Consider the following 11,455-nt stretch of genomic DNA (forward strand, 5'->3'; position numbering starts at 1 on the left):
CCTGCATACCGGTTTCTCAGGAGGAAGGTAAGGTGGTCTGATATTTCTGTCTCTTTAAGAATTTTCCAGTTTGTTGTGATCCACGCAGTCAAAGGCTTTAGCATAGTCATTGAAGCAGAAATAAATGTTTTTCTGGGTTTTTCGTGCTTTTTCTGTGATCCAGTGGATGTTGGCAATTTGATTTCTGGTTCCTCTGTCTTTTCTAAATCCAGCTTGTGTATCTGGAAGGTCACGGTTCACATACTGTTGTTGAAACCTGGCATAGAGAATTTTGAGCGTTACTTTGCCAGCATGTGAAATGAGTGCAATTGTGCAGTAGTTTGAACATTCTTTGGCGTTGCCCTTCTTTGGGATTGGAATGAAAACTGACCTTTTTCAGTCCTGTGGCCACTGCTGAGTTTTCCAAATATTGACATATTGAGTGCAGCACTTTCACAGCTTCATCTTTTAGGATTTGAAATAGCTCAGCTGGAATTCCTTCACCTCCACTAGCTTTGTTCACAGTGATGCTTCCTAAGGACCACTTGACTTCACACTCCAAGATGTCTGGCTCCAGATGAATGATCACAGCATTGTGGTTATCTGGGCCATTAAGTTATTTTTTGTATAGATCTGTGTATGCTCGCCACCTCTTCTTAATATCTTCTGTGTCTATTAGATCCCTACTGTCCTTTATTGTGCCCACCTTTGCATGAAATGTTCCCTTAGTATCTCCAATTTTCTTGAAGAGATCTCTGCTGCTGTTGCTGCTAAGTCGCTTCAGTCGTGTCTGACTTTATGCAATCCCATAGACGGCAGCCCACCAGGCTCCCCCATCCCTGGGATTCTCCAGGCAACAACACTGGATTCGGTTGCCATTTCCTTCTCCAATGCATGAAAGGGAAAAGTGAAAGGGAGGTCACTCAGTCGTGTCCGACTCTTAGCGACCCCAATGGACTGCAGCCCACCAGGCTCCTCCATCCATGGGATTTTCCAGACAAGAGTACTGGATGGGGTGCCATTGCCTTTAGTCTTTCCAATTCTTTTGTTTTCCTGTATTGGTTTGCCTTGTTCACTTAAGAAGGCTTTCTTATCTCTCCTTGCTATTCTTTGGAACTCTGCATTCAGATGGGTATATCTTTCCTTTTCTCTTTTGCCTTCACTAGTTTTTGGTTCTCTCCTAGTTGGTGGGGTGGGAAGTGGGGGACAAGTGGTGGCGTGAGGGGAGGAATTAGGTTGGTCAGAGACTTCCCATCACTTCTCTAGGGTGTGATGGGATGTCACACAAGCCCAGATGTCAGTCCTGAGACCAAAAGAGACCCAGGGCTGCATGGTTAATTCTGTGGTGGTAGGATTTGGGATGACCTGCCATTCATGAGATCATCAGTGTATCCAAAGGGCGTTGGTTGAACCTGAAAGTTGATTCATTGTGCTTAGATTCATGCTTAGTTCCCACAGTTCATTGTTAGGCTTGTAAACAAAACAGAAGTTTCCTTTGATGTGGTAAATTCTTTTTTTTTTGATAGGCAAGAAGTAGCTTTATTAATATAGGATAACTTTAAGAGCTGCCGTGGGCAGGTGAGGGAGGCCTGCTGATGTGGTAAATTCTTATCACATGTTTTCTTATGAAGTCAGTTAAATAAACTGTGCTCATGGTCTTCTCAAGGCAAGAATACTGAAGTGGTTTGCCACGCCCTTCTCCAGTGGACCGTGTTTTGTTAGGCCCTGAATAGCGGGGGCATGCCCTTCACACTCCATGTGGCCAGAGGACAGGACTGGTGCCCTGGTTGTGCCACTGCTGGTCCTCGCTGGGCGTGTCAACCTGCACCAGCCACCAGGTGGCAGTCAGTGGTCAATGTGCTCTTAAGCTGGGAAGAGAAATAAGCAAAGGTGAATTCTGCTACTCTATCACTGCATTAACAGACTTCAAGTTGTTGACATTGGAGTATTTTAAAATTTTTAAACATTGTGGTAGAAGACACATAACATAAAATCTACCATCTTAATATTTTTGAAGTGTACAGTTCAGTACTAGTAAGTGTATCCACCCACAATGCTGTGCAACAGATCTCCAGAGCTTTTTATTCCTACAAAACAAACTACCCTGGAGTATCATTTTAATGTTTTTGTTCATTTGTTTTTTTTTTTTTACATTTTGGCTGGGCCACATGGCATGTGGGATGTTCCTTCCATGACCAGGGATGAAGCTTGCACCCTGGGAAGCCCTGTCAAACATTGCCCATATATGCATGGACTTATTTCTGGGCTCTCAATTCCGTCCCCTTGGTGTATGTGTCTGTTTTTATGCAAGCACCATACTGTTTTGATTACTATAGTTTTGTAGTATAGTTTAAAATCAGGAATTGAGATGCTTCCAGCTTTATTTTTCTTTTTCAGAATTGCTTTATCTATTTGGCATCTCTTGTGCTTACATACGGAGAAGGCAATGGCACCTCACTCCAGTACTCTTGCCTGGAAAATCCCATGGATGGAGGAGCCTGGTGGGCTGCAGTCCATGGGGTCGCTAAGAGTCAGACACGACTGAGCGGCTTAGCATCAGCAGTGCTTACATAAGCATTTTAGGGGCTTCCCTGGTGGTTCAGATGATAAAGAATCCCCCTGCAATGCAGGAGATCTGGCTTTGATCCCTGGGTTGGGAAGATCCCCTGGAGAAGGGAATGGCTACCCACTCCAGTAGTCTTGCCTGGAGAATTCCATGGAAAGAGGGTCCTGGTGGGCTACAGTCCATGGGGTTGCAAAGAGTGGACACAACTGAACAACTGACACTATACTACTATATGTAAGCATTTAGGATTTTTTTTCTATTCCTGTGGAAATGCTGTTGAAAATTTGATAGGGATTGCATTGAATCCATAGATGGCTTCAGTAATATGGACAGTTAGCAATACTAACTCTTCAAGTCATGACATAATATACCTTTGCATTTATTTGTGTCTTCTTCATTTTCTTTCCTCAAAGTCTTATAGTTTCCACCTCCTTGTTTAAATTCATCTTTAAATATTTTATTGTTTTTGATGCTATTATGAATGGGTATGTTTTATTTCTTTTTCAGATGTTTTATTATTAGTGTGGAATGTGGCATTTCTGTACATTGATTTTCTATCCTGTAACTTTACTGAATTCACCGATTAGTTCTAACAATTTCTTAGTGCAGTCTTAGGATTTTCTACATATGAGATCATATCATCTGCAAATAAAGATAATTTTACTCCTACCTTTTTCATTTGGATGCCTTTTATTTCTTTATGTTACCTGGTTCCTATAGCTGTGGACTTCCAGTAATGTGTGGAATAGGAGTGGTGAGAGTGTCACCCTAGTCTTGGTTCTGATCTGATCGTAGAAGAAAAGTTTCCCACCTTTCAGCCTTGAGCATGATGTGAGTTGTGGGCTTTTTACATTTGCCTTTAGCTACATTCTTTCTATATTTGACTTGTTGAAAGTCTTTTTTTAATCAACAAAGGATGTTCAATTTTGTCCAGTGCTTTTTCTGCATCTATTGAGATGATCATATATTTTTATCTTTCATTGTATTAATGTGGTGTATCACATTTATTGATTTGCATATGTCGAGACATCCTGGCATCCCAGAGATAAATCCCACTTGATCATAGTGTATGATCCTTTTAATGTGCTGTTAAATTTGGTCTGCTAATATTTTGTTGATAGTTTTTGTATCTATATTCATCAAAGATATTGGTCTGTACAGTTGACCCTAGAACAATATGGGAAATGGGGTGGGATTAGGTGCACCAACCCTCCTCACAACCAAAAACCCTTGCATAACGTACAGTTGGATCTTTGTACATGTGGTCGCTCCATATCCGTGGTTCCATCATATCCGTGGTTCCACATTCACAGATTCAGCCTACCATGGATTGTTTAGTGCTGCTGTGTTTACTGTTGAAAAATATCTGCATGTAAAGGAACGTGCTGCTACTGCTAAGTCGCTTCAGTCGTGTCCGACTCTATGCAATCCCATAGACGGCAGCCCACCAGGCTCCCCCATCCCTGGGATTCTCCAGGCAAGAACACTGGAGTGGGTTGCCATTTCCTTCTCCAATGCATGAAAGGGAAAAGTGAAAGGGAAGTCGCTCAGTCGTGTCTGACTCTTGGCGACCCCATGGACTGCAGCCTACTAGGCTCCTCCGTCCATGGGATTTTCCAGGCAAGAGTACTGGAGTAGGTTGCCATTGCCTTCTCCGGTAAAGGAACCTACACAGTTCCAAATCATTATTCAAGGTTCACCTGTACGTTCTTTCCTTGTAGTGTCCTTATCTGGCTTTGGTACTGCCAGGGTAATGCTGGCCTCCTATAATAAGCTTGTGAAGTAAGTATTATTAATTCCACCTGGTAAATTTGAAGGCTGATATTTGGAGAGGTTAGATAACATGCATAAAAAGCACAGCTAGTTAGAGGCAGAGTTGGAACTGGCTCTCAAACTCCATTCTTAAGCATTGGGCCACTCCTTCCCAAAAGAGACTTCTTGCCACTTCTTCACAAAAAGCTGCCCAGAGAAGGAGCACTGGAGTCAGGACTTGAAGATAGGTATGAGAGCAGCAGAGAGGAGAGGTGAGGGCAGAGGCTGGGACCCAAGATCACACCCTCATCCTTTCCCTAGCCCCATGAGAAGAACAGGGGGCTCCTCCTGCAGGTCCCCTGGAGCTGTTGTTTGTGATTCCCCAGGAAGAGTGCAGAGGTCTCCAGGGCATGTGGCCTGGTTGGAGCTCAGCCACCATCTGTATCCCTTCTCCCCGCGTGCTGCAGGTAGGAAGCAGGATGGTGATTGTCACTGCGGGCTGCGTGCTGCTCCTGATGGGCGTATTTGGGAAGATCGGGGCTGCATTTGCCACCATCCCAACACCCGTGATCGGAGGCATGTTCCTGGTGATGTTCGGGGTCATCACTGCCGTGGGGATTTCCAATCTCCAGGTGAGGCAAGGCACCCTTGGAAAAGCAGAAGCATTGCATCTCCTGAGAGGAGCCCATGGGGATGGAGATGAATGGAACAGCCCGGGGACAAGGGAGGAGAAGGGCATCCTCTAGTCCTAGCAAATGCACCGGCCCCAAATGGAGGGAAGTAACCAGGAACATACAAACTTCTGAAAAACAAAATTGGATCCGTTTGTATTGAATTATCCAAACCACTCAGCTCTCAGGGTCAAGGGGGAGTTGGGACTTGACCCAGAGCCTATGCCCTCTGAATCCAACCTCCCCCTCCAGCCTCCAGTGATGGGCGAACAGGGGCACTTTAGAGGGGTGCTTGGTGTTCAGTATAGGTGCTGATGGCTCCGGGCCTCTCTCTTGCAGTACGTGGACTTGAACTCATCCAGAAACCTCTTCATCTTCGGCTTCTCCATCTTCTGTGGGCTTGCCATTCCCAACTGGGTGAACAAGAACCCAGAGAGGCTCCGCACAGGTGATTCTCCATCCTCTAGACTGTGACCATTCCAGGAGCAGAGCCGGTGGGGCCCTTGGTTCCTGGCAATTCCTGTCACTTCTTTTAAATTAACTATAGTCACCATGTTGTACATTACATCGCCATTACTTATTTCCAGTTTTGTTGAGATATAACTGGCATACATCACTGTATGATTCCAGGTATACAGCATAAAGTTTTGATGTACATCCATTATGAAATGATTACCAAAATAAGTCTAGTTAAAACCCATCATCTCACATGGATACAATAAAAAGAAGTGGGGGGGAAAAAGAAAAACATTTCTCCTTGTAGTGAGAACTCTTAGGGTTTATTCTGTTAAGAACTGTGTGGTTGACGTACAGCAGCATTAACCATAGTTTTCATGTTGTACATTACACTGCTCATCCTTATCTCATAACCGGAAGTGTGTACCTTTGATCACCTTCCTCCAGCACCTCCTTCTCCCACTTCCCGCTTCTGGTAACTGCAAATCTGATCTCTTTTTCTGAGTTTTTATCATTTTTTTAAGAGTCTACATATAATAAGTGAGATCATACCTATTTGTTTTTCTCTCTCTGATTTATTTCACAGCACAGTGCCCTCAAGGTCTATCCATGTTGTGTAAATAGCGACATTTCATTCTTTTCCTTATGGCTGGATAATATCCATTGTAAACATACACATTTTCTTTAGTTGCTCATCCACTGATGAACACTTAGGTTGTTTCGATATCTTGGCTGTTGTAAATAATGCTACTGTGAATGTGGCTGTGCATGTGTCTTTTTGAGTTGGTGTTTTCATTTTCTTTGAATAAATACCCAGAAGTGGAATTGTTGGGTCATAATGATGGACAGGGAGGCCTGGTGTGCTGCAGTTCATGGGGTTGCAAAGAGTCGGACACGACTGAGTGACTGAACTGAATGGTAGTTCTGTTTTTAATTTCTTAAGGAACTCCATGCTGTTTTCCATATGGCTGCACTAATTTACAGGCCCATCAATGATGCATAAGGTTTTCTATTTTTCCACACCCTTGCCAACACTTCTCAGTTCTTTTTGGGAAAAGCCATCCTCACAGGTGTGAGATGAATGTCTCACTGTGGTTTTGATTTGCATTTCCCTGCTGTCAGTGATGCTGAACACCTTTCATGTACTCGTTGGTCATCTGGACATCTTCTTTGGCAAAGTCTCTGTCAAGATCCTCTGCCCATTTTGTAATCCCTGTCACTTTTGTCTCCACTGTAGGGATTCTTCAGCTGGACCAAGTCATCCAGGTGCTGCTGACCACAGGCATGTTTGTTGGTGGATTTCTGGGATTCCTGTTGGACAACACCATCCCTGGTAGGGCTCATCTCTGCCCTGTAAGCTGGCAGTTTGGGTAGACAGTCAGCATTAGGGCCAGCCACATTGCTTCCCTAGCCCCAGTTCCCATGTGAGGCTGGCCACAGCATACCCTGAGTGGGTCCAGGGTCTGGGTGGGGTGATTTAAAGTCCCTGTCTACAAATATAGTCACATTCTGAGGAACGTGAGGAGTGGGGTTAGGGTTCAACATATGATTTTGGGGGTGGGTGGGTGAGCACAGTTCAGCCCATAGAAGGACCCTAAGGTGGGAAATATACCAGAAGCAAAGCGCAAAAGGCACAGCCCCAGCTCTCTTAGAGCCTGCAGTCTAGCTGGGGAGGGAGAGAACACAGTATAGATTCATATCCCAACCAAAGCCATAGCTGGTGTGCTGTGCTCCAGGTGCTCTGTACTGAGTGTACAGAGAGCAGCAGGACATGCCCGGCCTTCTGGAGCCTCACAGGCTCATAAGAAAGGGACACACAACCACAGACCCTTACACTACAGGGCACCGAGTGTGGCGATGAGCACAGCAAACCCATCAGTGCTGAGGATGTGTCCGGGGAAGGGTGCAGAGCTGTCCTCACTGGGGGCTTTCCCTGCCTTGAAAGGACCTTTGTAATAACTCCTGCTTATTCTGGTATTCTGTTTTCCACATTTCTTCTCTCCACCAAATATAAAAGACACCTGCATTCCAGAAACATTGAAACATAGAAAGGTCCACCTCGGAAGAGGAGGAAAGAACAGTGGTTCACAGAAAGTCGTACCCTAGAGCTCAGAAACTCCTGGTGATGAGCTGAGTTGTTGTTGTTGTTTAGTCACTCAGTCACATCTGACTCTTTGTAACCCCATGGACTGCAGCAAGCCAGGCCTCCCTGTCCATCACCAACTCCCGGAGCTTACTCAAACTCATGTCCATCGAGTAGGTGATGCCATCCAACCATCTCATCCTCTGTGTCCCCTTCTCCTCCTGCCTTCAATCTTTCCCAGCATCAGGGTCTTTTCCAGTGAGTCAGCTCTTCTCATCAGGTAGCCAAAGTATTGGGGCTTCAGCTTCAGCATCAGTCATTCTAATGAATATTTAGGGTTGATATCCTTTAGGATGGACTGATTGGATCTCCTTGCTGTCCAAGGGACTCCCAAGAGTCTTCTCCAGCACTATAGCTCTAAAGCGGCAGTTCTTTGGCGCTCAAGCCTTCTTTATGGTCCAACTCTCTCATCCATTGAGTTGAGTTGGGTGGAGTTGAGCTGAGCTGATTCTTGGGGTGGGCTGGGAGAAGGAGAAGGACGAGCTGCCGGCTGGATCAGGGAATTGCGAACTGGCCTCTCCAGAGCCTCCTCCTGCCCAGGTCTGCCAGCTCCCTTGGGGCCCAGTCCCGACCTCGCTCTCTGTCTCCTATTAGGAAGTCTGGAGGAGAGAGGCCTTCTGGCATGGAATCAAGTCCAGGAGGAGTCTGAGGAGACTACGAAGGCCTTGGAGGTCTACGGCCTCCCCTGGGGGATCAGCACCAGGTTCTGCACATCCTCCTGCGCCCAGTACCTCCCCTTCTGGCCCAGGGAAGGCAAGGTGGGAGTGCGCCACCTGTCGCTCTGCCCCGCGGACTCAGAAGAGGGGCCCCGGAGCGCCGCAGACACCCGGATGTGAGAAGGCTTCTTCTGCACCGCCCCCACCCAGTGTGCTCCTCGCCCCACCCACTATGGGAGGTACCCTGTCGACCTGAGCGTCTCTGCACCCCACACGTGATGGCAGAGTTAGATAAGTGTTAGATTAAGGCCAGGGCAAGCGTGCTGTGACCCCCGTCAGCGAGTCAGCGAGGTCTAGCCTCAAGCTACATCCTTACACCATGCTCAGCCCTCCCGTCTCCAGGGTAAACCAGGGCAGCCCGGTATCCATGCAGAAAGCCTCTAGGCAGTATTGATGGTTGGGAGGCAGAGGCTTTGGGTGGGGTAGGGAACAGAGATGGGGCTGTTAGCTGAAAGGTGACAGTAACATTTCTCTTCCTCAAAGAAGTAGGAGGCCTGCTGACCCCTCCCATCCAGGTTCCTCCCATCCAGATTCCTCCCAATCAGACCCCTCCCCTCCAGGCCCCTGCCATTGGTAAACGCTGAGCTTGTGCTAAGTCATTTCAGTCATGTCCGACTCTATGCAACCCTATGGACTGTAGACGGCCTGGCTCCTCTGTCCATGGGACTCTCCAGGCAAGAATACTGGGGTGGGTTGCCATTTCCTCCCCCAGGGGATCTTTGCCCCCAGGGATGGAACCCACCTCTCTTACCTCCCCTGCTTTGGCAGGCAGGTTCTTTACCACTAGTGCCACCTGGGAAGCCCCTGTAGACACTGAAGGGTCTGCAAAGCTACAGTCCCTGCATATGCCCAGTGCTAGTCCTTGGAGTCAGATTGTGCATCACAGGATGGTATGGTGAGGCAGTGAGCACTGGGGGTGCGGGTCAGATGGCACCAGGTTTGGACCCTAAGACTTAACCTGCACTTCAGGTTCTCACAGGGACATGAAACAGCCAAGGCCTTGGAAAGGCCTTCAGTGGAGTGGAGCCACTGTTGTCATGATTTATAAACTGTAAGAGCCAGGTGAACCTGCTCTCTCTGCATCCTCAATGGATTAGTCAGGATTCTCTAGAGAGACAGAGCCAATACGGGGGGTGTGTACATACATACATATATATGTATATACACATATGTCTACAGATATATATATATATATACACACACACACATATGGGGAAGGCAGATGGAGAGATTGACTTCAGGATTGGGTTCAGGTGATTGTGGAGGCTGGCAAGTCTGAAGTCTGCAGGGCAGGCCATGCAGGCTGGGGTGAATTGCAGCTGGAATCTGAAGGCAGTCACTGGAAGAATTCCCTCTTCCTGAAGGAGGTTAGGGCTTCTCTGAGAGCTCAGTTGGTAAAGAATCTGCCTGCAATGCAGGAGACCCTGGTTCGATTCCTGGGTTGGGAAGCTCTGCTGGAGAAGGGATAGACTACCCACTCCAGTATCTTGGACTTCCTTTGTGGCTCAGCTGGTAAAGAATCTACCTGCAATATAGATCTGGGAGATCTGGGTTCGATCCCTGGGTTGAGATGATCCAAGGTGAAAGGCTCCAGTATTCTGGCCTGGAGAATTCAGGGCCATGGGGTTGCAAGCGTGGTCTGTTCAGTCCTTCAACTTATTCGATGAGGCCCACCCACACTATGGAGGGTAATCTGCTTTACTCAAAGTCTGCTGATTTAAAGGGTAATCTCTTCTAAAAAAAAAAACAAAAAAACACAACCTAAAACCTTCATAGAAATATCTACAAAAATGTTTGACCAAGTACCTGGTACCATGGCCTTGCCAAGCTGACATGTAATAATAACCGACACCCCCAGTACACAGGCCCAAGGGCACTGATGCATTCTGCCCAGCAGCCTCAGCAAAAAGCATTGCAAGTGCTGTGGGACCTGACATGGACTCCATTCAGGAGTCTTTATTGTCAGAAGAAGCAGATATAGGTTTGAGGTCAGCATTGCTCCTGGGCTTTTAGAGCTTGTAGGATGTGGGGTGGACGCCAGAGCTCCCTAGAACCCATCAACACAATGCCCTGAAGCAGGTGTGCTGCAAGTATCCAGTGTCATGGGACAGATCCTGGCCATCCTGTTCTTGAAAGACTCACGGCCTGGTCCTTGGGTGCATCTGGTACCCCCTGAAGAGGAGCACAGCGGGAGCAGGTGTGTGCCCTGCAGAAGGCCAGCACCTCATTCAAAACAACCCCCAAAGACCGACACACAACCACACTATTCTTAAATACTTTATAACAACCAGAAACTACAACCATCAAAATGCTTTTGGGGCAGCCCACTACAAAACGCCAAGGCAGGGGCAACTTGGGCTGCCAGAACTCAAAGCCGGAGACCATCAGCCTCCTCCATCCCCTCCTGCTTCCAGCCCTCCCGCATCACAGATCTTCATCATCAAACATCTCATCTCATCGTCAACAGAAAGGTCCGGTTCTTGCAAAACACTGGTAGAAGAGGATTCAAGTTTTATCTGAGGGCTCCAGGCCTCAGGCGGGGGAGATGGCCCCACCATCTCAGGCACGCCTCCTCCCTCTGCTTCTCCCCCACATCTCTTCAGCGGTATCTTCTCCTCCAGCTTCCAGCCAGGAAGTTACGAGCAATGAGGGGCAGGGAGTCCATTTCCATTTCACTCGACTCCGTACTCTACCGTCTCCAGAAGGGCTTCTCCTGGATACAGTAGAACTGGCTTCTCTCCTCTCCTGGGGATTTCTAAGAACCCATGAGCGAGACAGGGGCAATCTTAAAGCTTTATCCAAATGCCCTCAACAGAGGATGATGAATTATACCACGATGCACACACCCATGGAATACTCTGCAGCTGCTTCCAATAAAAAGAATGGGCTCCTTCTCTGTGGGACACATGATTTCCAAAGAGCGCGGTCCAGAGCAGTGTGTATGGTGGGCTACCATTTGTGTCTGATGTGTGTGTGCTCAGTTGTGTCTGACTCCTTGCGATCCCATGGACTGTAGCCTGCTAGACTTCTCTGTCCCCGGGATTTTCCAGGCAAGAATATTGGAGTGGGTTGCTACTTCCTTCTCCAGGAGATCTTCCCAACCCAGGGGTCAAACCTGGGTCTCCTGCATTGCAGGCAGATTCTTTACCAGTAGCGCCACCTGGGAATACCA

General features: G+C 47.4%; 1 protein-coding gene across 5 annotated transcripts in view; it reads left to right on the plus strand.

Moving 5' to 3' along the window:
* Window positions 1–11,177, plus strand: part of LOC147373749 (solute carrier family 23 member 2-like) — a 68,075-nt gene extending 56,898 nt beyond the window's left edge. For 3 of the 5 annotated variants that reach the window (XM_086395482.1, XM_086395481.1, XM_086395483.1), the window contains 4 exons: window positions 4,765–4,929; window positions 5,308–5,416; window positions 6,662–6,757; window positions 8,162–8,882. In XM_086395482.1, the coding sequence (XP_086251608.1) occupies window positions 4,765–4,929; window positions 5,308–5,416; window positions 6,662–6,757; window positions 8,162–8,403 (612 nt within the window). In that variant the 3' untranslated portion in view covers window positions 8,404–8,882. Of the gene's footprint in view, window positions 1–4,764; window positions 4,930–5,307; window positions 5,417–6,661; window positions 6,758–8,161 lie in introns of all 5 variants that reach the window. The other 2 variants (XM_086395480.1, XM_086395479.1) reach the window with 1 other exon arrangement.
* Window positions 11,178–11,455: the final 278 nt, after the last annotated feature.

This window comes from Bos grunniens, chromosome 4 (genome assembly GCF_055505025.1).
Source record: "Bos grunniens cultivar Pamir isolate PY7600 chromosome 4, Bosgru_T2T1.0, whole genome shotgun sequence".
Lineage (NCBI taxonomy): Eukaryota > Metazoa > Chordata > Mammalia > Artiodactyla > Bovidae > Bos > Bos grunniens.